Below are 21,310 nucleotides of genomic sequence, written 5' to 3'. Positions count from 1 at the left end.
TGTGGTAAGTATGTATGACACTGAGGCACAATAGATCACTGTGGTCGCGGTGCAAGGGCCAAGAAGACCCACACCTTATACATTCATTCATTCATGTATGACATTAGTATTCCTTCAAAGCATACAAAATTAAGGTGATGAATATGTGACCAGAGTGGAGAGTAAAGTGATGGATGAACAAAAGTGAAAGAAGAGAACTTATGGGAGGACAAAGAACAGTTTTTTCATTCTACCCAGGTGAAAACATCAGTAGATGGCTAGGACTACATGACAGGTTGTTCCCTCACCGACACATGCTTCCCATCACTCAGCTCAACAGACTCGTAGCCACTGTCATCAGTCTGTGGTGCAACTGTCCTCTTGGTTCCTTCCATGTTAGCATCTCTGATACTAGACGTACGTTGTGGTTTACTGGGAGTTAGACCAGATCGGACCTCACCTGAAATGAGGCCTATCGCTGGCAAATCAGACACATTCTGCAGTCTGTGTGGCATTACATACATAAAAAACAATATGACTTCTAATTACTTAGATACAGTGCTTCCTCAGGCAGTATTTGAAATGATTTTTTTTTTTTTGCAGAATACTAAATTCTACAATGGGTTGACCATTCGACCTCTCTGTTAAGACTGTTTTCATTAGANCATTACATACATAAAAAACAATATGACTTCTAATTACTTAGATACATCAGGCAGTATTTGAAATGATTTTTTTTTTTGCAGAATACTAAATTCTACAATGGGTTAACCATTCGACCTCTCTGTTAAGACTGTTTTCATTAGGAAAGGAACAAAATATACATGGAGAGAATGTAGAGACTGTAGAGACTAAGAAAACCATGAAAATCATAATTTAAGACAGTCAGTTCCCCTTGGCAGTCATTATCACATGCTGTACCCACCTAAATTGGCATACAGGTTGTTGACAGGAACTGCTGCCTGCATCTGTCGAGCTGGTTGTTTCTGCTGCCACAACAGCTCTGCAGATTTTGGAGGTGGTGGCCTGGCTGGTTTATTCAAACCTTCTATTGTCTTACCCCATGCATCCAGAGACTGGTTCCGAGGGGGAGGTGGTGGTTTTGCAGGCCGTACTATGGAGAGAACAAAGTGAAGTAAATAGAAACAGGATCATTAGAGAAACAGCAAAGCTGAGCACTTCTATATGAGTGGTTGCTAACATGTGGCACCGAATCACTGAATGAATATGTCATATTGTTGAGTTCTGTGCGGGCTCTATCTTTTCAACACTGTCACAAACTTACTCCTCTAGTAGGGCCGTGCCATTGCTCAAGCGGTTAGTCGCTGGCTTCCCACCGTGGTGGCCTGGGTTTGATCTCTGGTCTGGTCAAGTGGGATTTGTGGTGGACAAAGTGGCGTTGGGGCAGGTTTTCTCCAAGTACTTCGGTTTCCCCTGCCAATCTTCATTCCACCAATTGCTCCACAATCACCCTCACCTTTCATCTGGGGCTGGTACAATAGGCCAGAAGTGGCCGCAGTACAAGGGACTTAGTCCCATCCCACTAGCAATAAAAAATAATAATACTCCTCTAGTATAAAATACAAGTTTAAGAAATACTGTTCTTCCTTCTTTCCATTTCTTTCACAAAGAGTCAATTTGCACCATCCAAGACAGAACCTGGTTCTGGTTCTGGAAGATGCAGATGGCCACAATGCAAAGTTCTTAATTTCAGCCTCCATAGAATCTGAATTTCTGTGAAGAGCAGGGAACAAATAAAGAGTACTATCCTCTGGGATACAACATCATGTAGTTTATTGAAAGTCAACTGACATTTCAGAGAAAGATATCACCTCCATGTTCAGGGCTGAATAAGCCAAGCAAGATACCAGTGCGAAAGCAGGTGACAAGCCAAGTAATTGGCCAGCTGGAAATTTCAGATTATATAGTAAGCAGGAGGGAAATGGAAGAGTGGAACTCAGTATCCAGTGGCCGGCTGTGGGAGAGAATGAAGCTGCTAGGCTCTCATGTGACCACTGTGCGAACCAATAGGAGACGAGAACAGGAGTTTAGGATGGCCCTGAAAAGGGCAGTTTTACTGGTCTAGGAAAAAGACAGGGGAAAACTGTAAGGGTGTGTTGGTGTGTTGGTGTGTTGGGCAGGGAACTGATGTGTAAGGGAGAGAAGTAAAGTGAGTGAGCTGCATGTAGTGGGGGATGAGGCAGTAGGAGTAACAGGAGGAAGCCAGACATTAGGGTGGAGGCTGGTGAATACCCAGAGAGGGCATATTTTGTACCTTGATAATGGCAATGTGCATGGGCCTGCATGGCCCCTCAAAGAGCACATATCTGCTGTCATGTGATGGAAGCCTCCAGGTACTCACCAGTCTCCACTCTGATGTTCTGGTTTCCTTCTGCTTCTTGTGATCTCTCATCACTAACCACATGCCTGCAACTCACTCACTTGGCCTCTCTCCCTTACACGTTAGTTCTCTGCCAACACACCTTTACAATTTTTCCTTGTCTTTTTCCTAGACCAGCCAAAGTGCCATCATAAACTCCTTTTCTTGTCACCTATTTGTTTGCTTGGTGGTTGTGTGAGAGCCCAGAGGTTTCATTTTGACCCACAGTGAGCCAATGAGAACTGAGGTCCACTCTCCCACTTCCTATATAATCCAAAATGTTCAACTAGCTCATTACTCAGCTTGCCACCTGCTTTCACACTGGTATCTTGCTTAGCTTATTCAATGCTGAAGATGGAGGCGATATGTTTCTCTGAAACATCGGTTGACTTTTGTAACCGTACGTCCCTAGTCAAAATTATATAATTAAGGGTATGAACTACTTATGCATAGTTTAATACCATGAGAGACGCTCCATTGGCGAGATACCATCCCGGGACCGTCAAGTTGTAATTCCGCTACTGTCCTCCTTAGGCTAAGGGTGCCGCTATTGTCCCTAACGTCGCCTGTTTACTCCCAGTATATATCATAAACCCATGAACTGACCGTGTGTGAGACTGGCCAGGAGGGGTCTTGGAATCCTTGAAGACTTACAGAGGTTTATGGGCATCTCGAAAAATACGAATGTAGGCCAGATGTCGGGCTCGACCCTTGGATTTCTCTTGTTATTTTTCTTGTTTTTCTGATGCCAACTGGGGGACTTGTAAAGATGGGGATCGGTTACAGGGAGCGGAGGAGGACAGTGGTTGGAAGGTAGACAGAGAAGTGTTTAAGAGTGGTGGTAGCTAGTCGGCGGACGGAGCGGCTAGCTAGGAGAATAATGTAAATATTCATCATTAATGAAATTTTAAATTAAAACGGCAATCCCGGATTTATTTACCCCGAAGTGTGTTCCACTCCCATCTCCGAAGCACCCGTATCCTGTGATTAAGAACTCAAGCTCGAGCGACAGTCGTGGCAACTGTACGTCGGCGGACGGCTACAGTTTTAATGGATTACATGGCTTTATATCCCAGATGATACTACTTTTCATAACCACTGTTGTGAGAGCACAGTGTCATAACCCAGAAGACAACACTTTCCATAACCACCACTGTGAGAACTTGAGATCCTATAGAGAACAAATAGTTAGCTGGCATATGTCACCTCTAGGGATGAAGAATAAATTTTAGGCTGTTTTTACAAGATTTGAGGGCTATACAATAATTGGCACGACTTCGTGGATATCTACACAAATTCAAATTCTGAGAAAATGTAAACTATGAATTAATAACTGACATGTTGTTATTCACTGCTATTGACAGCCATCACAGCTTGCAGTCTGCAGCCTGCAGCCTGTAGACAACAGATTTGGAAACAATGTTCTAGGTCATAATCAGAGTTACTGCAACTAAACTGCATTATCATGATATTTACCTGAGGAGGTTTGGTTTGGGCTGTTCACTGACTGTGAAATTCCAGAGTCAGATGACATTTCACTGTCCTGAAAGAAAGAATTATGTCTTAACACACATGCACAGACATAATCATTCAAAGCAAACCAAGAAATAACTAAAAGTAATGTTTATAAATAAAATTACTAATGCCAATGGATGATTACTTAATTATTCAATTCTATGTTTCAACTGTATTCAGCATGTGGCATTAGATAGCATATGAAGCAACTCATGAATGGCAGGAATATGCAAGAAGGGAGTGGTGACTTATTTAGAGGTATTATCCCAGCATTCATCTGGAGATACTGAGGAGACCTAAAAAATCTTTAGTCAGAATAGCTGATATCCTAATTATGATTAGATTTTTTTTAACTTTTCAAATACACATCTATAGCATTAATGTTACACCAAGAAAAAAGAAGCAAACTTAACACTTACAGCATCTCTCACCTTGTTATTCTCACTGCAACTGGAAGCCGATGAGCTTGAATCATCTAGACGCTGTCTCACATTGCTGGAATCACCTCGCAGTACCTCCACATTAGAGCCATTCAGCTCAGAGGGATGTATGATCTCGAGCCGTGGGCGTGGCACAGGCAAGTTGGGTCCCATATCCTCATTCCTGTGCACTTCCACACTGCCTACACTTTTATCTTCCTTACTCCCTCCAAAGCGTAGGAACTTTCTGAGTGAGAAACGAGCTCGGCCATGAGATGATTTCTTCTTCTCTTGCTCAGGGGGAGTGACAACAGGTGCTGGTGATGATAAACTTTCCACCGAGAGTGACAGAGACCTCCGCGGAGCAGGCTCAGGAAATGATGCAGGATTAAAACTCACCCCACTTGGAGACTGGCTCACCATCTCACTACGAAGCTTAGGACTACAAGATGAGGCTCGTTCTCGCTTCTCTTTCTCCCGAGCAACAGGGGAAGATGATATGATTAAACCAAGAGATGGATTGCGAGTGAAGAGGGAACATGAAATGTCCTCAACAGGGGCCATAGGTGGTTTGGGTGCTTGTCGCTTGTGAGCTCGTGCAGTTTCCAAAGCAACTAACTCCTGTTGCTGTTGCTGTTGCTGTTGCTGTTGCTGTTGCTGCTGCTGTTGTTGTTGTTGTTGCTGCTGCTGCTGCTGCTGTAGTAACTGCTCTACAACATCACATTCAACTGTAGACACCTGCAATAAAAACATTATGCATTTGCATTCCTAGCTCTTTTAGAGAAAAAGGGTATTACATGTGTGTGCAACAAGTGCATCAAAAGCATTTATAATATAGAGCAAAAATGTTTTTTTTTTATTCATGTCAACTCCCAATAGATTATAAAGTCATCAGCACAAAACCAGAAGATGTTGTGACCCACTCAATTTCAATTCTACCTGGATTTCTTGGACCATCATAATGGTATATTCTAAAGCAAAAGTTGAAAAGCAATGGTGGTAAAGCATTTCCTTGTTTCAGACCATTTTGATCAGGCACTATATCAGAAAAATGTACCTATAAATATACAGATTTTACTACAGATTTCATTTAAACACATCTACTACCCACACTAGTGTCAAGGGTATATCAAAGTCAGAATACTGTACAACACTTCCCTCACAACTGAATCATGGACTTTCTTGAAGTCTTATAAGTATATGATATACTGTGTCAATGTGTTCCCATTTTTTCACCAGTGCCTGACAAATTTAAAAATCTGATCAGCTGTTGATCTATTATGTTGAAACCCACAATGACAGTTCCCAACAGTTTTGGTTACATATTCAGTTAACCCTGAAAGAGAGATATCGGATAAAATTCTGTATGAAATTAATGCCTTCAATATTACTTCTGCAGTTTTATCACCCATCTTGTAAATTGGTACAGCAACAGATTCTTTCCACTGCAGAAGCTATTCTTCCCTACTCCAATGTAATTAGTAAGTTCATGGAGCTAAGAATGTAAGGTTTCCCCTCTTTTTGAATCAGTTCTGTTGGAATTTGATCAATACCTGACGATTTATACCTCTTAAATTTTCAAAACATCGAAAGGACTAAGCTCAGGTAGTGATGACTCAAAAATATTTATTTCCAACTGAGTAACATCACTATCTCTACGTACAATAGCCGGGAGAAGTAACTCTTCTGTCTGTTCAAAATATTGTGGGAATGTGCAAGCAGATCACCATTTTCATCCTTCACCATTTCTTCTGGGTTTACTTTCCTTCTGTGTTTGTTCCTTAACTCAATTCTTTTCTAGCTGAAATTTGCATAATCATGTATACATTCAACTACAAAAATTTTCTTGACCCCCCCCCTCTGAATCAGGGTTTTGTTAACACTTCTGAAAAAGTCATGCTCTGCCATTCATATGGATATATGGAAAATAAAGGAAATGAATGAATGATTGAATGATTGAATGAATGAATGAATGACAAACAACAGATTCCACATGTGCTAAACCAATTCTCTTAGGTCGGCAGAAACTGGTGTCCAATTTTGAAAGGAATTTGCCATATACACCCAGTCTTACCTCTAACACCTGCTCTTGCTGCTCAGTGACTGTGTCCTGATGTCCTTCTTGTTGCTGTTGTTCTTTCTCCTGTTTCTTTGGCAGTTTTGGTGACTGGGGTATAATGTGTCTTCTTGGATTTGCCTGCAAAACCTTGGTGCTTGGTTTCACTGGTATTTTTGGCTTGTCACCTTGCGGTTTCCTCAAAGCATTAACCTGAGTGGGGGAATGAAGAAAAGAGGGCCGAGGATCAACGATTGGAGGGGGGCTACGAGGAAGAGCAGGAGGTTCTGCGAGTTCGTCAGGATCTGCCCGGCCATCTGGTTCTCCTGCAAGCTCTCTGCTCTCTTCCACACAGAACATATCCACATCCTTCCCCTTTAACAAGGTGTCTGCTGTGATAGTCCTATTTGTTAGTTTAGAATCTAAAAAGTCTTCTGATTTAGTTGTCAAATTAACTGGATTATTTACTGATGATTCTCCTTCAATTTTACGAACAGATAACACTGCTGTATCCTTTATAACCTCCTTCTCTGTTACAAGCTCATCTAACATATTATTACAAGTTTCTTCCTTTACAAGCGACACCTGGCCTCCTGTAGATATCTCTTTGGAAACACTTTCGGCATTACATGGATTGGTAAGTGGCTTCTTGTCCAGTTCTCTGATAGAATTAACAATATTTTTGCTTTCATCAGCACTTAGTGTCACTACTGAATCTTTCAGTTTTACCTTTGCATTGTACATTTCTACTATAGCATTAGTAGAGTTCATTTCACTGTGTTTCACTTCGTCAGCAGCATCTATTATGTTGCTTTGTTTTGAAACAGTCTCTGTATTAGAATTTCTTCTATTAATGAGATTTTCAAAATCTTGTACTAGCTGCATTTCAGTTTTTAAGGCTGAATTTGAGAGACTGGCTTCACAGATTTCATTAACCCCTTTTCTGAAGCTGTGTATTGCACTGTCTTCTTGCTTGATGTTTTGGTCACTACCTTTGCATATATCCTCCTTATTCCTAACAGTCAAATTTGTACTATCTTTCTTAGAAGTATCTTCTAGTTTCCTCACAGACTCGTAACTACTTCTTCGAATTGCTGGTTTTGGTAAAGTCTCTTGTGGCTTGCTTGACAGATCAGATCTTCCATTGAATGCCAACGTTCGACTTACAACTTTCAGTTTCTCTGGAGAGACACGACTCTTGATCACTGGAATGCGACTCACTTTACCTTCTGGTGCTTCATTCTCAGTTGGTTTTGAAGTGTTTTCTCCAATTTCCTTTGATGTTTTGTTAACATTTTTAACACAAGTCAGCTTCAAGGACATCTCATGTACCTTATTACGGGTCACTTCAGCTTCTTTAGCTTTGTTACTTGAGTTTTGTGACAGTAAAATTTCCACACTGTTCTCATTTCCTGCTCCAGCTGCAGTCCTTTCTGGTATCCGAGTGGCATCACTTTGTTTCACAAGTGATTTAAGAATAATATCTCTTGAGTTCTGATGAGGAATTCCATTTCTTTTAACGAAAGACTTTTTTGTCCCAATTTCTGCCTGTTTCAGTGAGTTCTCATTTTGTGTTATTTCTGAACTCAAAATTTTGTCCTGCTTTGTTTCGATATTTGTCACTACTGATTTGAGAACAATCTCTCCCGATTTTTCATTTTGAATTTCATTATACTCTCCTCTAGGGGACTGTGTGATTTTCTTATTCTTATCCAGTTGCTCAGGTGACAGCTTACCAAGATGACTTTTCTGAATGCTTGTCACAGGTGATGCATCAGATTCTTCCCGGCCACCAAATGGAGTAACAGAGACTTGCAATGTCCTACGACGTCCGTCAGCATCAGTGAGTGGTTTTCCAAGTAACAACTGAGTATAGGTTCGCTTAGTTTCACTGCTGCCTGTTACTGAGAAATTTGCAGCCATAGTATTAAAGTCAGTGTTGGTACGTGTAAGTTTCTGCAAGGCACGATCCTCTTCACCATCACCAACATCATCATCTGATGCTATGACATTCTCTTCAGGCTCAAAGGTATCTTCACTGTCTGAAGGGTCGAACTCATCCCCTCCAAATCCAATCACCTGTGACTCCTCAGCTGGAAAGTGTACGGCAGAACCTTTTGATCGGCGAACCTGCTGCCCATCCTTCAGGATACCCTGTTAACATAATACACAATCCTCAACTGACTCTTAAGTTTTTGTGTTTTCATTTAATTTAGTAGGTAATCTTTTTTCACCTCTTGGGTGATGACAAAATGTCATGGTGGATTAGTTTGCTTATGTTTCACAGGCCATCTTCAAGAGGAAGTGACTACAGAGCAGCCTAGCACTGATACTTCATACTTCTGAGCCACAAGACATTAGGAAAATTCTATGCTCTAACGGGTATCTGTGCCAACAGGAGGAAGACGAGAACTTGAATCCATTTTCATGGTCACCTTTCCTGGCTGAAAATGCTAACAAGCTACTGTTTACTCATTTCAGACGGACATATGAACAAAACGAGGTTCTCTGAAACTTGCCTACCTGCCCACCACAACATAGTGTCAACACCCAAGAACAGAAACAGGACTGAAACTTAATTCAGACAGCAATTTTTCTAACACATTTTTGTTTTAAAGTTTCTGAAGGATGATAAAAACACTCCTATTCTTCTTATACTTCTAATGTAACAAGAACTGGGTTAAAGTTTAATTCCAAAGCTAACTGAACTGTACCTTCTAGCTTTTCCTCAGTCCTCCTACATCTCATCTTTCTGTAAGATTGCAATAATACATTTGCTATATTAAACATTCAGGAGCAATCACTTCTGCATACTCCAACCATTTTATTTGCTGCTATCTAATGTCTTCTACCATATTTTATGTTCCATAAAGGTACTGATTAAACCAACCAAAAAAATGCGATAACTCATGTCTTTTGTAAACCCAAGTTTCAGTCACCACATCCACAAGGTTAAGTCAAAGTCAAAGCCATCCACAAGAGCCTTCACAAGTGTTAATTACTACAGTGTGGGAGCCTCCAACAGTAAAACAAGCGCTACCCAATCAGCTCTTACCACGGCAGCTTCAATGCCCATTGGTTAGTGCGACGCCTAGCGACAAAAGTACTATAAAGATGCGGGCCTACGACAAGCTAGCATCATATAAATAGGGCATATGCTGAGCCTAGACTGACAGAGGCCTTGTATATATTATACATATTCGTACTAGATATAAAGATTCAACTGTAAATATGAGTACATAGTGACAATGGCCTAATATTGTCGACTATGATTGACAAATTACAGACCTGACCTCTCGTCAGAGAGGGAGCCCCGCATGGACAGAACAGTAACTTTCACTTAAAAAGTAACATCTGGTCATGAAGACAGACTGACTGACCGCCAGTCGCAACATGACTTTGACGTTGAAGCTAGCATCAGTCACATCAGTCACAGCCATCACAGTTTAGCTTGCATCGAGAAAACACCGCAATGGTATGTCTATTACTCTATTAGTATCAAGCACCAGCAGCAGACTGCGCCAGCGATCACCAGCCGCGGTAGGGGCTTCACCTATCGGCCTGCCTGCCGGCCTCGCCGCCACTGTTAACGGCTAGCCCGCTACTGCAAGAGCCTCGCCCGGCAACCCGCCAGCTCGCAATCACCCGGCTGCTGCAAGGAAGAACGCGATCACTAGCTCAGGCTAGCCGGCTACGAATGGAGTTTTAGCACGCTCTGTTTCCCTGATAGTCTGTAATATCCATTCTAACAGCAATAAACACTTGTAGTTTGACGTGATCGTCTCTCCGCGCCACCGGATTCCACATCCCACAACAGAAACAGAAAAAGAGTCTGTTAAATATTCCAGCATACCTTGCACTACATCCAATATATTACACCATAGACCACCTTATAATAACAAGGGTGATGGGCAAATATAATTATTCCCGAGATGAAGTTCAAATTGTTCCCACATGCATTACCTGAGGTGCTGTGTAATTCTGCCGCCAAGAATGGGCGCGGCTAGGGTACATGGTTGCCAGATAGCGAGTCTTGCCTTCACCTGCACCAGACGCATGTGAACTGTGCTCTTCTTTGGATTTAAAGCAATTTGAGCACAGATCTTTCTTCCATGCATTCTGAACAAAATGGTGGCACAGAGCTGCCATCATTTATCTCTGCTAACATGATATCATCATTGATCCTGTGGACAAGAACATAATTAAAGATTATAGCCTTCTGAAATATGATGCCATGCAATGTTAGCACTTTATTACTGTTTCAAAGGAACCTACTGCCTCCATCTTCTAATCTGGGGAAGGAAGCAGGTTCCTCTGAAATGTTGGTAGAGGTCTTCAGCATACAAGCTGTCACATCCTAGAAGACTGCAATCATCATAATTACCACCAAGAGAACCTCAAATCTCATAAGAATAAAATTCACACTCAACAGTGGCTTTGCAGAACTGTCCAGAACTGCTGCACAGGAGTTGCAGAAACTAAGTATATGTTGCTATTTAGTCACCAGAATGCAGGGCAAAATCATAACATAGAGAGAGCTAGCAGATCCTTTGAAACTGTGGCACAGTTTAAATATTTGGGAACGACAGTAACAAAACAAAATTTGATTCAGGAGGAAATCAAGAGCAGACTGACCTCGGGTAATGCTTATTACCATTCAGTCCAGAACCCTTTGTCTTCTCGTCTGCTGTCTAAAAACATAAGAATTTAAAATATACAAGACTATAATTTTGTCTGTGGTTCTTTATGGGTGTGACACTTGGTCTCTGACATTAAGGGAGGAACATAGACTGAGGGTGTTTCAGAACAGGGTGCTGAGGAGCACATTTTGACCAAAGACAGGTGTAGTGACAGGAGATTATAGGAAACTGTATAACGAGGAACTTCATAACTTCTACTCTTCGCCAAATATCATTAGAATGACAGAGTCAAGGAGGATGGGCAGGGCATGTATCACAAATGGGGCAGAAGAGGAATATAGGTATTGGTGGGAAAGCCCACTAAGAAAATAAAACATAGGTAGGTGGATAATATCAAACTGGATCTTAAGAGATATGGGATGGGGTGTTGAGGACTGGATTGATCTGGCTGAGGACAGGGACCAGTGGAGGGCAAGTTAATTAATTAGTTATTTATAAATATAAATATGTGGAAATGACAGTTCTTTGAAATAGTGGCAGGTGGAGTGAAAGAAATTTCTACAGTTCAATTATTTCTTTATGTATCAGTGTCTGCAAGTTACTGAAAAGTAAATTTACTCTGACATTACCACACTACAGGAGTCTTTCATGTCTACTCCCTACTGAAACTTCAAAGGCCTTTTCTGTCAACTTAAATAGTCTCTGAATGTGACATTTTTAGGAAGCCACAATACAAACAACAAAATACATTAGTATTAAGGATGAGTGTATGAAAAAAAAACAGATCATAAGAAGTGACAAATAATAGGAGGGATAAGATGAATCTTTTTAAAGTGAAAGCATTTCCCATACATTTATGCTGATGTGAATTTCTCACTAAAAGGGGAAGAAGTGATGTAAATTACGTTTTCATGAAATATAAAGGACCATACAGGATCATTAAAAATTAGACATGAAGACCGATGGGACTACGCAATACACCTTCATGTTACTTGGTAAGAATGGAAGGCCATGGAGAAGATTGGTTTACATAGCAAAACAGAGTGGACAATAAAAAGACCCCAAATTTTCTCCTCAGAAAAAACCAAGGAGGCATGGAGACACAGAAGTCATTAAAAATATGGCTATAAATTCGCAACAGACTTGGACCTACAGATACAGGACAAAAAAATGAGGACATGAATTTTTAACACTTTCTCTCGCTCTTGTAAAAGCTCCAAGTTCTTTGCACATTACTGGGAAGTTCACCAAAATTAGAAGGATAATTGCTTCCTTTAACCCACTTTGTGCAGTTGAATTTTTCATAATGTGTTTATTCATCAGGCTCAATGACTTGAAGTCAAGTGTTCGTTGCAATGGGAATATATTAGAAAGCTTCAGGCAACACCATCTCCATTCTTACACATACAGAATATATGCAGCTTCCTTTCTCAATTCTCCTTCCACCAACTACTCCATATCCTATCATTGATGCTATATAGCCCCTATACTGGCAGCATCATTATATAATAACTTAGAAATAATGTTATATTTTAGTGTCCTGTTGCACTGATTTATGTCCATGATTTATTCTGACCGTCTTACAGTGCATACATTTATTCACCTTACTCTTCTCTCTTGCACTACATGTTTCAGCACTAACGTGCCATCTTCAGGTGCTTTTCGATGTACGTCGAACTACTTCATNTAGGTGTGACTCGCGTATTGAGATACGACATAAGGATGACAAATCCTGAACAATTTTAATATTTTTAATATTTAAAATTTATCAATATATATGACGAATATATATTTTAGTTATTTTAGTATAAAGACAACAGGGCATGCAATGAAGTAGTTCGACGTACATCGAAAAGCACCTGAAGATGGCACGTTAGTGCTGAAACATGTAGTGCAAGAGAGAAGAGTAAGGTGAATAAATGTATGCACTGTAAGACGGTCAGAATAAATCATAAACTTAGAAACATATACAGTGTCCATGTGATCTCCTTTTGTAGTAATTTTCTGCCCCAATTAAGGACCTTCGAGGGAATTAGTGAGTATTGTCCCTCTGCTTAACTAATTAAGCACTACGCCATGAAGGCGTATGGGGGAGTGGATGTAATATAGATTTGCATTTTCTTGACCTCTGCATTAGCTGGAGGTGAGTGGCCAGCTTCACGACCCTGACACTTTACCCCCGGAGGAAGAGACACCGGTACCCATTAGATAGGACGTTGGGTGGGCCCCAGAACCGGTCTGCACCACTTGGAGAAGAGAAAATTCTTGACCCTACCGGAACTCGAACTCCGACCCCTCAGTCGTTCAGCCCGTAGCTAGTTGCTATACCGACTATACTATCCCGGCTCCTTTAGAAAATGAGTAAGCTCTAATCTCGAACCTTACCCCAAGTTACAATTCTTATTTCTCCTTTCGGTGGTAGGGGAACACAAGTTACTTGTCTTCCGTAAATTAATTTCCCTTTCCACAGCTTTTAGAAGGGGTATAAATTCACAGACCGGAAGAAAATCAATCAGAGTGTAATGTTTTCGCTAGCCTATAGAATAAATGCACCATAAGCACGCTTATCTAATGATGAGTTAGAATAGCCCAGTGAGTGAAGTGACTGGTTGCTAGGCCACAATTCGACTCGAAGTAAAAAGGGTATTTTTCTCTTCGCTAACACGTCCAGACCAGCTCTAGCGCCCACAAAGCCTCCTATCCAATGAGTATCGGCGAGCCTTCCCCCACTGCACAGCAGTCACGTTCTTTATTCTCTTTTATCTGGTACTCAAGGAAGGGCGGATCTTTACTTCCACACCTGCAACACGCTTCCATTACTACGAGTATAAGCTTAGGTACGGGCAGAAGGAGTCCTTACCATTTACCTCTCAATTTATAGCAATATGACTGTTTGTTTTCACAACGCTGTCAGTGTGTCAGACTTCACAGCGCCGAATGTCACGATGATAGGTAAATAATTAATTGGAAAGAATATGGACGGGACTAGTTGCGACCTGATAGAGGGAACAGGGCTGAGGACAACCAGGAAACTTCGTGGTCACAAACTGATGTTTCAGCCAAATTTCGAATTGAGCACCTCTCGATTACAAGTCTAGGGCGTCGCCAACACGCCGACGGCGACATTCACACTCCATATCGTGTCTCTTGCTTTGTCGGAAATCTAAACCCACCCTCCACAAATACTTTTATCAAATTTAATACGGGTTGCAACTCAATGCAGATTCTTATCAGTATCTGACAGGCAGCATTGCTCGTTTTATATTTAATCGGGCTCCATGATAGAATGACTTAGGGCCCCCATGCACACACAGTTTGGCCTCCAGTTCGGTCTGCACAGTTGAAGACTGAAAGGCAAAACTGACGTGTGTGGTGCGGCCGGCCAATCGTTTGGACTGTTGGCCTGTGGGAAACCCGGCAGTCCGTCAGTTCTGCCTGCAGGACCGAAGCACGTGACGTGTGTGACTCAACATTATAGGCTGGAAGACCGTGATTGTGGCATGAAGCCTGCTGCTTTATCTGCGCGTGTATGGGGAGGAAAGGGAGGGGGTAAACTGTCACAGTTTTGCCTGTAAGGTCGATCGGAAGGCCAAACTGTGTGTGTATGGGGGGGCCTTAGACTAATCAGAGCTATACTAGTTATTTTTACATCACGACTCGTGTCCCGAATTCTGGTGAAGAAACATGAACACGTGTAAGATGTTCTATACGGAACTTCAGATGATGTGTAGCACTAATCTTCAAATTACTGCTTCGTCATAAACGCTAGTTGTTACTAATTCCTATATTGTATCGTCCAATTTAATTTCTTACAGGTATAAATACACCATTGCATCCACATCACAGATATTTCACCCTCGGATGTCAAAAACTTTCTTATTGAAAACTGTCCTCACAAGCGCCACCAGATTTATTTTGGGAGAGGTGGCTAGAAAATTTTCCCCAAAGTTACGTTTAATACGCCTTAAAGTTGTCGGGATCTCTACTGAAAACACAGATGGCATCACATTTAATTATAATTGTACGTATTTTTTGTTATTAATATTTAACGTTATCTCCTTTTTCAATATTGAATTTTTCAAGAAATCCGGGGGTACAGATGCGTGCTTACATGCCCCCCGCAACCTGTGCCTCTTGCATAGCTCACTTCATCACCTCTGCGTGACCGTTCAAGTTTCAACGACGAATATTCTGCTACAGCGTCCTGTAGGTGGTCAACGGGCTAATTCACTAGCTCTGTGTAATGTCGCCAAACTTTGACTTGGATGTGAGATTTAATAGCTAATTAGCTACGCATATGGTTAGTGCGATACAAGGAGATACCTGAGAGCCTGCCGTAAATCGTTCGGTCCGTCCGGCGTGAGGTACTCAAGCTACTCGCACAAACCCGCACTGCGAGCATTCGTACACGTGGCGCAGTCTACAGACCAACAGTCCATACAGTATATTCTAATTTATGTACAGTACCGCCCCCAACCCCCCAAAAAACAAACTTGGAATAATTACCATGCTGTGAGCTGTATCTCAACAGTAGTCGGTTCCTGGTACTGTTTTAAACATTCAGTCAGTCGCGTTATTCCTTGTGTCGAAATGAAACGTGAGAGTTGTACACTGACAATTGTGTTCGCGATAATACCAGCGTGAAAATTAAGGAAACGATTCGGGAAAGAAAACATTTCCAAACAAACAAATAACATCGTGACTTTAGTCTGCAAGCGAACTATACCGACCGAGCGACCACCGCTTGTCGGCGAAGTTAGTGCAAACTTTAGCGAATAGAGGGTGTCGCGTGGTCAGCGAAACGAAGCCCCATGGCCGTTAATTTCGGTTTTCTAGACCGGTGCCGCTACTTTTGCATTCAAGTAGCTCCTCAATTATCCTCACGAGGCTGAGTGGATCCCCTTCCAGACCCACTACTTCTCAGAAAATCTGGTAACGGCGGGAATCAAACCCGGACCTCTGGATCTGTAGCCAGGAACTCTGACCACTAGACCACAGAGGCGGTTCTGTAAAATGCTCATGAAAGATAGTCACAACCTGTGCTCACTAGATGGACAAAATATGCATAGCACTGGTCATGTTAAAAGCTCAACGCGCCGTTTACCGTACCCAGCGTTTGCAGAAATCGCATCTGCACGAACGGGGAACCTTGGACTGACACTATGCAAATCAGTCCCACTTTCATTGTCTCAGCAATCCATGGAAGAGCAGGCAGCTGTCACGAAGTGAGGTTCTTGGAATAAAGAACTTGTAAACTGTGCACGTGAGTCTGGGTCCATACCACACTCCAGTCTAACAGTGTCAAGTGACGAAACGAACTGGATACCCAGAAAACCATAGCATCATATCACCATTTACGTTACAATATTTGTGTGTGTACTCATGCCCACGCTATGTACTCTTGAGCAGGGTACCTTAGTCATGTCCACATGTTGGATGGAACATTAACAGTTCAATGTCTATCTGCGCCATATCAAATTATATAAGACACGTCTGTTTATATGCAAATACTACGTTCGTCATATTTTTCGTACTTCTTATGTCTTTTGTCTTTGTTATTTTCTTTGCAGTTCTTACAAATATGTAACAGAGTAACAATATTATAAGATCGTGGAATGATCAGAATAACAAGCAAACAAAATAATGAAGAGCGGAGTACGTAACTGATGTAAATGAATATTACAAGTACCGGGGCAGGAACAACTTGAAGAAACAAAGGCACAGGCCAATCAGAATGAAAAGAAAACAGGGCCGAACCACGCTGCTCTTACAAAAGCTTTTTCAGCTGATGTTGAACATGTAGAATATCATTTGAAACTAAAACGTTGCATCAAACCGACTGACAATCTTCTAGATCAGTGTCTCTAAAATTGTGTTCCGCGTAACCTCTGAGCCCCACGATTCCGCGAAGTAGTTTAGGGCCGTGCGAATGAATACTGGGTGGATTAAATTATTTTAGATCGCGTTTGCTATCACAACAACACAGTTAACTTTAAACATTGCTTCATAGCTATTTTAAGTCCCCTTACATCGGCTAACGAAAACAGAAGTATCAAATTCATTCATTCATTCATTCATTCATTCATTCATTCATTATTGGACCAGTTGTTGATCTACTGTACGTCACCTTTTGATATTCTACCAGTCGCCATACCCTACCGGTACTGGAGCTTGCTATCAGCCCCGCTCAGCCAACGAGTTCGGCACCTCTACTGGCAATGATACCCGATACTTCCCCCATCTACCGGAGGCATTGGAAACTACTTGGGTGGGAAACCTTTTACCTAATTTTGCTCAGAGTCTCCTAGAGACATGAGGATCTTTTACGTGCCGTAAATCTACGACATGGGACCCACGGCTGAAAGTCCTCCCGGAGGATTTGTTCCCTGAATTTTTCCGCCCTTAAAAATTCCACGACCTCCGCCGGGTTTGAACCCGCGTACCTTGAGTCATGAGGTGGGAACGTTACCCCTAGACTACGGAGGCCGCTAAGTATCAAGTTAAAAGGGTACATATTTTTGTGTGCACTCCAAACGCAACGATGTATGTCGGAAGGCATAAGCTTTTAGGGCATATGTGGTGATACACTCGTCACTTCTTCTTCGAGGGTTTTCCACTTTAAAGGCCTAATACTAAATTTTGTCGAACCCCTTAACTTACTTCGATTCATAATGTTGTATTTTAGCGCCCTGTTGCACTGATTCTCGTCCATGATATGTATGTATATTGGCCGTCTTCTAGTGCACTCAATCTCACATGTCACTTCACTATATGTTTCGGCATCACTGTGCCGTCCTCAGGTGTGTTATTTACGTTAAACTATTGCACTGCTGGCCATCATGTGTCGTTTATAAAATTATTTAAACTGTATATTCTTCATTTACTATGATAAAATTTATATATATATATTAAAATTTGTTAAGATTTATCATCTTATACGTCTTAATTCAAACTCGCGTATTATATCATTCTTCCACTATGGGAGTCGTTCTTCCTATATTTTGTGTATACTGTCATTTTATGGAAGAATATAAGAGAATTTTGTACGTATATATACGTATATCCTTTGACACATTTTGATGAAACGCGGCACAAATCTGCGACTCTTCTGCTAAAAGTAAAGTAATTTTTTTAATGCTAGTGGGGTGGGACTAAGTCCCTTGTACTGCGGCCACTTCTGGCCTATTGTACCAGCCCCAGATGATAGGTGAGGGTGATTGTGGAGCAACTGGTGGAATGAAGATTGGCAGGGGAAACCGAAGTACTCGGAGAAAACCTGTCCCAGCACCACTTTATCCACCACAAATCCCACTTGACCAGACCCCGGAATCGAACCCGGGACGTCGCGGTGGGAAGCCAGCGAGTAACCGCTTGAGCTATGGCGCGGCCTTAAAAGTAAAGTAAGTAAAAGTAAATGTATCCCTGTAACAGGCGGCGGAGGCCCATAGGGTTGTGAGATGTTGAGGTTCCCACATTTTCTAGACAATCGGTTCATAGATGGCGGCAAGGTTGTCAGCCCTACGCTCCGGCCGCCCTTTTCCCCCCAAGAGCATTCCAAGAATATTCATGGTACTCATTTCTGTTAAAGGCTGAGTTGACCCCAGGGCCACAGTGCGGCTGGAAGGATTAGGTCAATTGAAAAAATCCAATGATCTCATCGGGATTTGAACCCGCGACCTTCCGGCTTGTAGCATAGTGCCTCAACCAACTACACTACCGCGTGCCCCCGCAGGTTAGAATGGGCCAATCAGTGGCCGCAGTGCCAAGTGGACCCAGTTGGACTCCACACCCCACTAAGCGAAGGTTTCATACATTTGCTTACGGCTCTCTGATTTGGAGAGAAATATTAGTACAATAAGAATTCCTATAACATAGCATGATCGGAAGTGTTGTCCAAACTCCTGAGAAAGTTCTAGAACCTGATTGATGTTTCCTCGATTTATAATAACAATGAATACACATAGATAGCAACCATGCGCCATTCGTAGACGAAACACACCCTTATAATAAGAGTATAAATCCTATGGGTTCACTTTTCTGTTCATGTTAACATTTGATGTACGTAACAGAAGTCCTGGAATCAGATACAAGCGTTTGGGCGTTGGGCTGCAACTGCCATGCAAATAGGAGGAACTATCCCGGTATTCGCCACGGTCCCATTTTCGGTATGGACCCCCGTTGTGTCAGGCTGGCTCTGGGGTCCAATTAGTAACTTACCCGATGGCCACGGGGAGTTACTTCTCCGTGGTAAAGAAGTCGCAGCGCGTAGCTGATCACTTACCCCTTGGTTGGTACAGTTCCGCTTTTCCAGTTAGTAGATGCTTGAAGAGTTCTGTCTTCTAGGACATATTACAATAGCCAATAAGTTCGTGGACTGGCCGCGAAGTGTCGTTGCAGTGCACTACAGCGGATAGGTTGAGGCACGATATGATGCCCTGTCAGTTCATCTCTCGTCACAGCAAGAGACAATTGTGTGCAAACAGTGTAAGCGGAACTACTGTCTCTATTGTGAACTGCAGTTAAATGCAAGTGGCGGAAAACGAAAATGTGGCAATTTGAACAATGGGCAAACATCAAGGTCTGCCAAAAACTAGGCAAATCCCCTAGCGAAACGTTTAACATGTTGAAGCAACTGTACAGCGAAGAAGCTTTGGGCCGCAGTGCGGCAAGAGGAACTGGCAAGGCAACAGGTCACCATTTTGCCACACCCTCCGTACTCACCTGATCTCGCACCATGTGATTTCTTTGTCTTTCAACGCTTGAAGGCAAAGCTACGTGGTCGTAAATTTAAGTCGTCCGAGGAGGTCGTGAATGCCACAAGAGACGACGTACGGGAATTTCCTGCCAGTATGTTTCAGCAATGTTTTCGGCAGCTATATCAACGTTGGCAGACTTGCATAGCGGCCAACGGCAACTATTATGAGGGCCGATGTGGACCTGTGTAAGTGTACGTGAATACCTTGTAACATGACGCGATAGAACTACAGTCAACGAACTTAATGATTGTACCACGTATAATCGTGAAGTCTGTTAAAAGCCAACCGACGTTTGGGGGGGGATATTTTGGTTAATGTGCCTGCTAGATACGATACGAATGCTTTCTAAACGAAATCCTCGAGGTCGTATCTATTCTGATGCTGACACTAATTAATATCATGAAGTAACTTCTCGGAACTGGGCCTTGAGGGTTACAAACCCGTGACCTCGAAATGGAACCACGCCGGAAACACAAAAGTTTCCATTTAGCAACTTGTCAGTATGAGGGGAAAGTCTGTCACGTCCTTGCTTTGTTCGATTTCATCCTCCCATACTTTCCGTGTCCATTCACGTCGTAGAGACAGGAGACCAATTCTAAATACTGAGAAGTGACATTTCTGCAGACATTCTTTAGAAACTAGTAAATATGACGGTTAGACCTAACCCCTCCCCCAAATTCACGCCATATTTTCCTGAATACAAGGCATAAAACGGATGACTGATACAAACAATACAAACTTTACCCACTAGCAACTGGCAGCTTGTCTTCGTTGCCTTTTGAGTCGTGACACGTGTAACATGGCTCCTCCACAAGTAGAATGCATCAAAAGAATATGTGACTGTAATCTTCTCGTCTGAGAATGTGAAAACTAGTGAAAATTACGGAACAGTTACATTTCAGTATGACGATAAATATATGCACAGCAAAGTTCAGGAGTGAGTGGAAACATTGAAAGGAGGGTGGACATATGTCATGAATGATGCACGTGCACAGTAACATGTTGAGGTTAGGGAAAAGATTGATTAGCGTGGCTGGGATACGAGTAGCAGAAACTGCATCTGAAATTTGCATCAGCCAGGGAAAGTAACATCAGAAGAATGACTTTCTGCCCAAACGGGAAACTTTTATTCAGTTGGAATTAAGAACATTGCAGCATGTTAGATTAAATGCAATGATATTCATGACGGGATTATGCACTCGGAACTAGAGGCAATTACAGCACTATCGCTCATCTACACACTTTGCAGTTCTCCGTTTTTATTAATTTTTTATTATTCTTAGTGGAGTGAGACTGAGTCCACTCGGTACTGCGGCCACTACAGGCCTATTGTACCAGCCCCAGATGATAGAGATTGTGGGGCAATTTGTTGAATGAAGACTGGTAGGGGAAACCGAAGTACTCGGAGAAAACCTACCCCAGCGTCACTCTGTCCACCACAAACCCCACATCATCTGACCCGGGCTCGAATTCGGGCCGCCGCGGTGGGAAGCCAGCGACTAACCACGGCCTACAGTTCATCGTTACACACGCACTAAGGTTCTCAGTCTTCACTAGTCGTGTCT

At 42.2% G+C, this 21,310-nt stretch overlaps 1 protein-coding gene across 2 annotated transcripts in view; it reads right to left on the bottom strand.

Annotated features, from left to right (window-relative positions):
- LOC111869714 overlaps positions 1 to 21,310 on the bottom strand; it is an 87,971-nt gene that overhangs the window by 8,309 nt on the left and 58,352 nt on the right. The window contains exons 3-8 of one of the 2 annotated variants that reach the window (XM_023861430.2): positions 10,313 to 10,533; positions 6,368 to 8,503; positions 4,306 to 5,031; positions 3,836 to 3,902; positions 905 to 1,093; positions 288 to 451 (exon numbers count right to left, since the gene is read on the bottom strand). In XM_023861430.2, coding sequence (XP_023717198.1) covers positions 288 to 451; positions 905 to 1,093; positions 3,836 to 3,902; positions 4,306 to 5,031; positions 6,368 to 8,503; positions 10,313 to 10,501 — 3,471 coding nt within the window. In that variant the 5' untranslated portion in view covers positions 10,502 to 10,533. The remainder of the gene's footprint in view (positions 1 to 287; positions 452 to 904; positions 1,094 to 3,835; positions 3,903 to 4,305; positions 5,032 to 6,367; positions 8,504 to 10,312; positions 10,534 to 21,310) is intronic. The other variant, XM_023861432.2, reaches the window with a different exon arrangement.

This window comes from Cryptotermes secundus, unplaced genomic scaffold (genome assembly GCF_002891405.2).
Source record: "Cryptotermes secundus unplaced genomic scaffold, Csec_1.0 scaffold2114, whole genome shotgun sequence".
Lineage (NCBI taxonomy): Eukaryota > Metazoa > Arthropoda > Insecta > Blattodea > Kalotermitidae > Cryptotermes > Cryptotermes secundus.
Note: the sequence above shows the minus strand (reverse complement) of the source record. Positions and strands in the feature narration are given on the sequence as shown.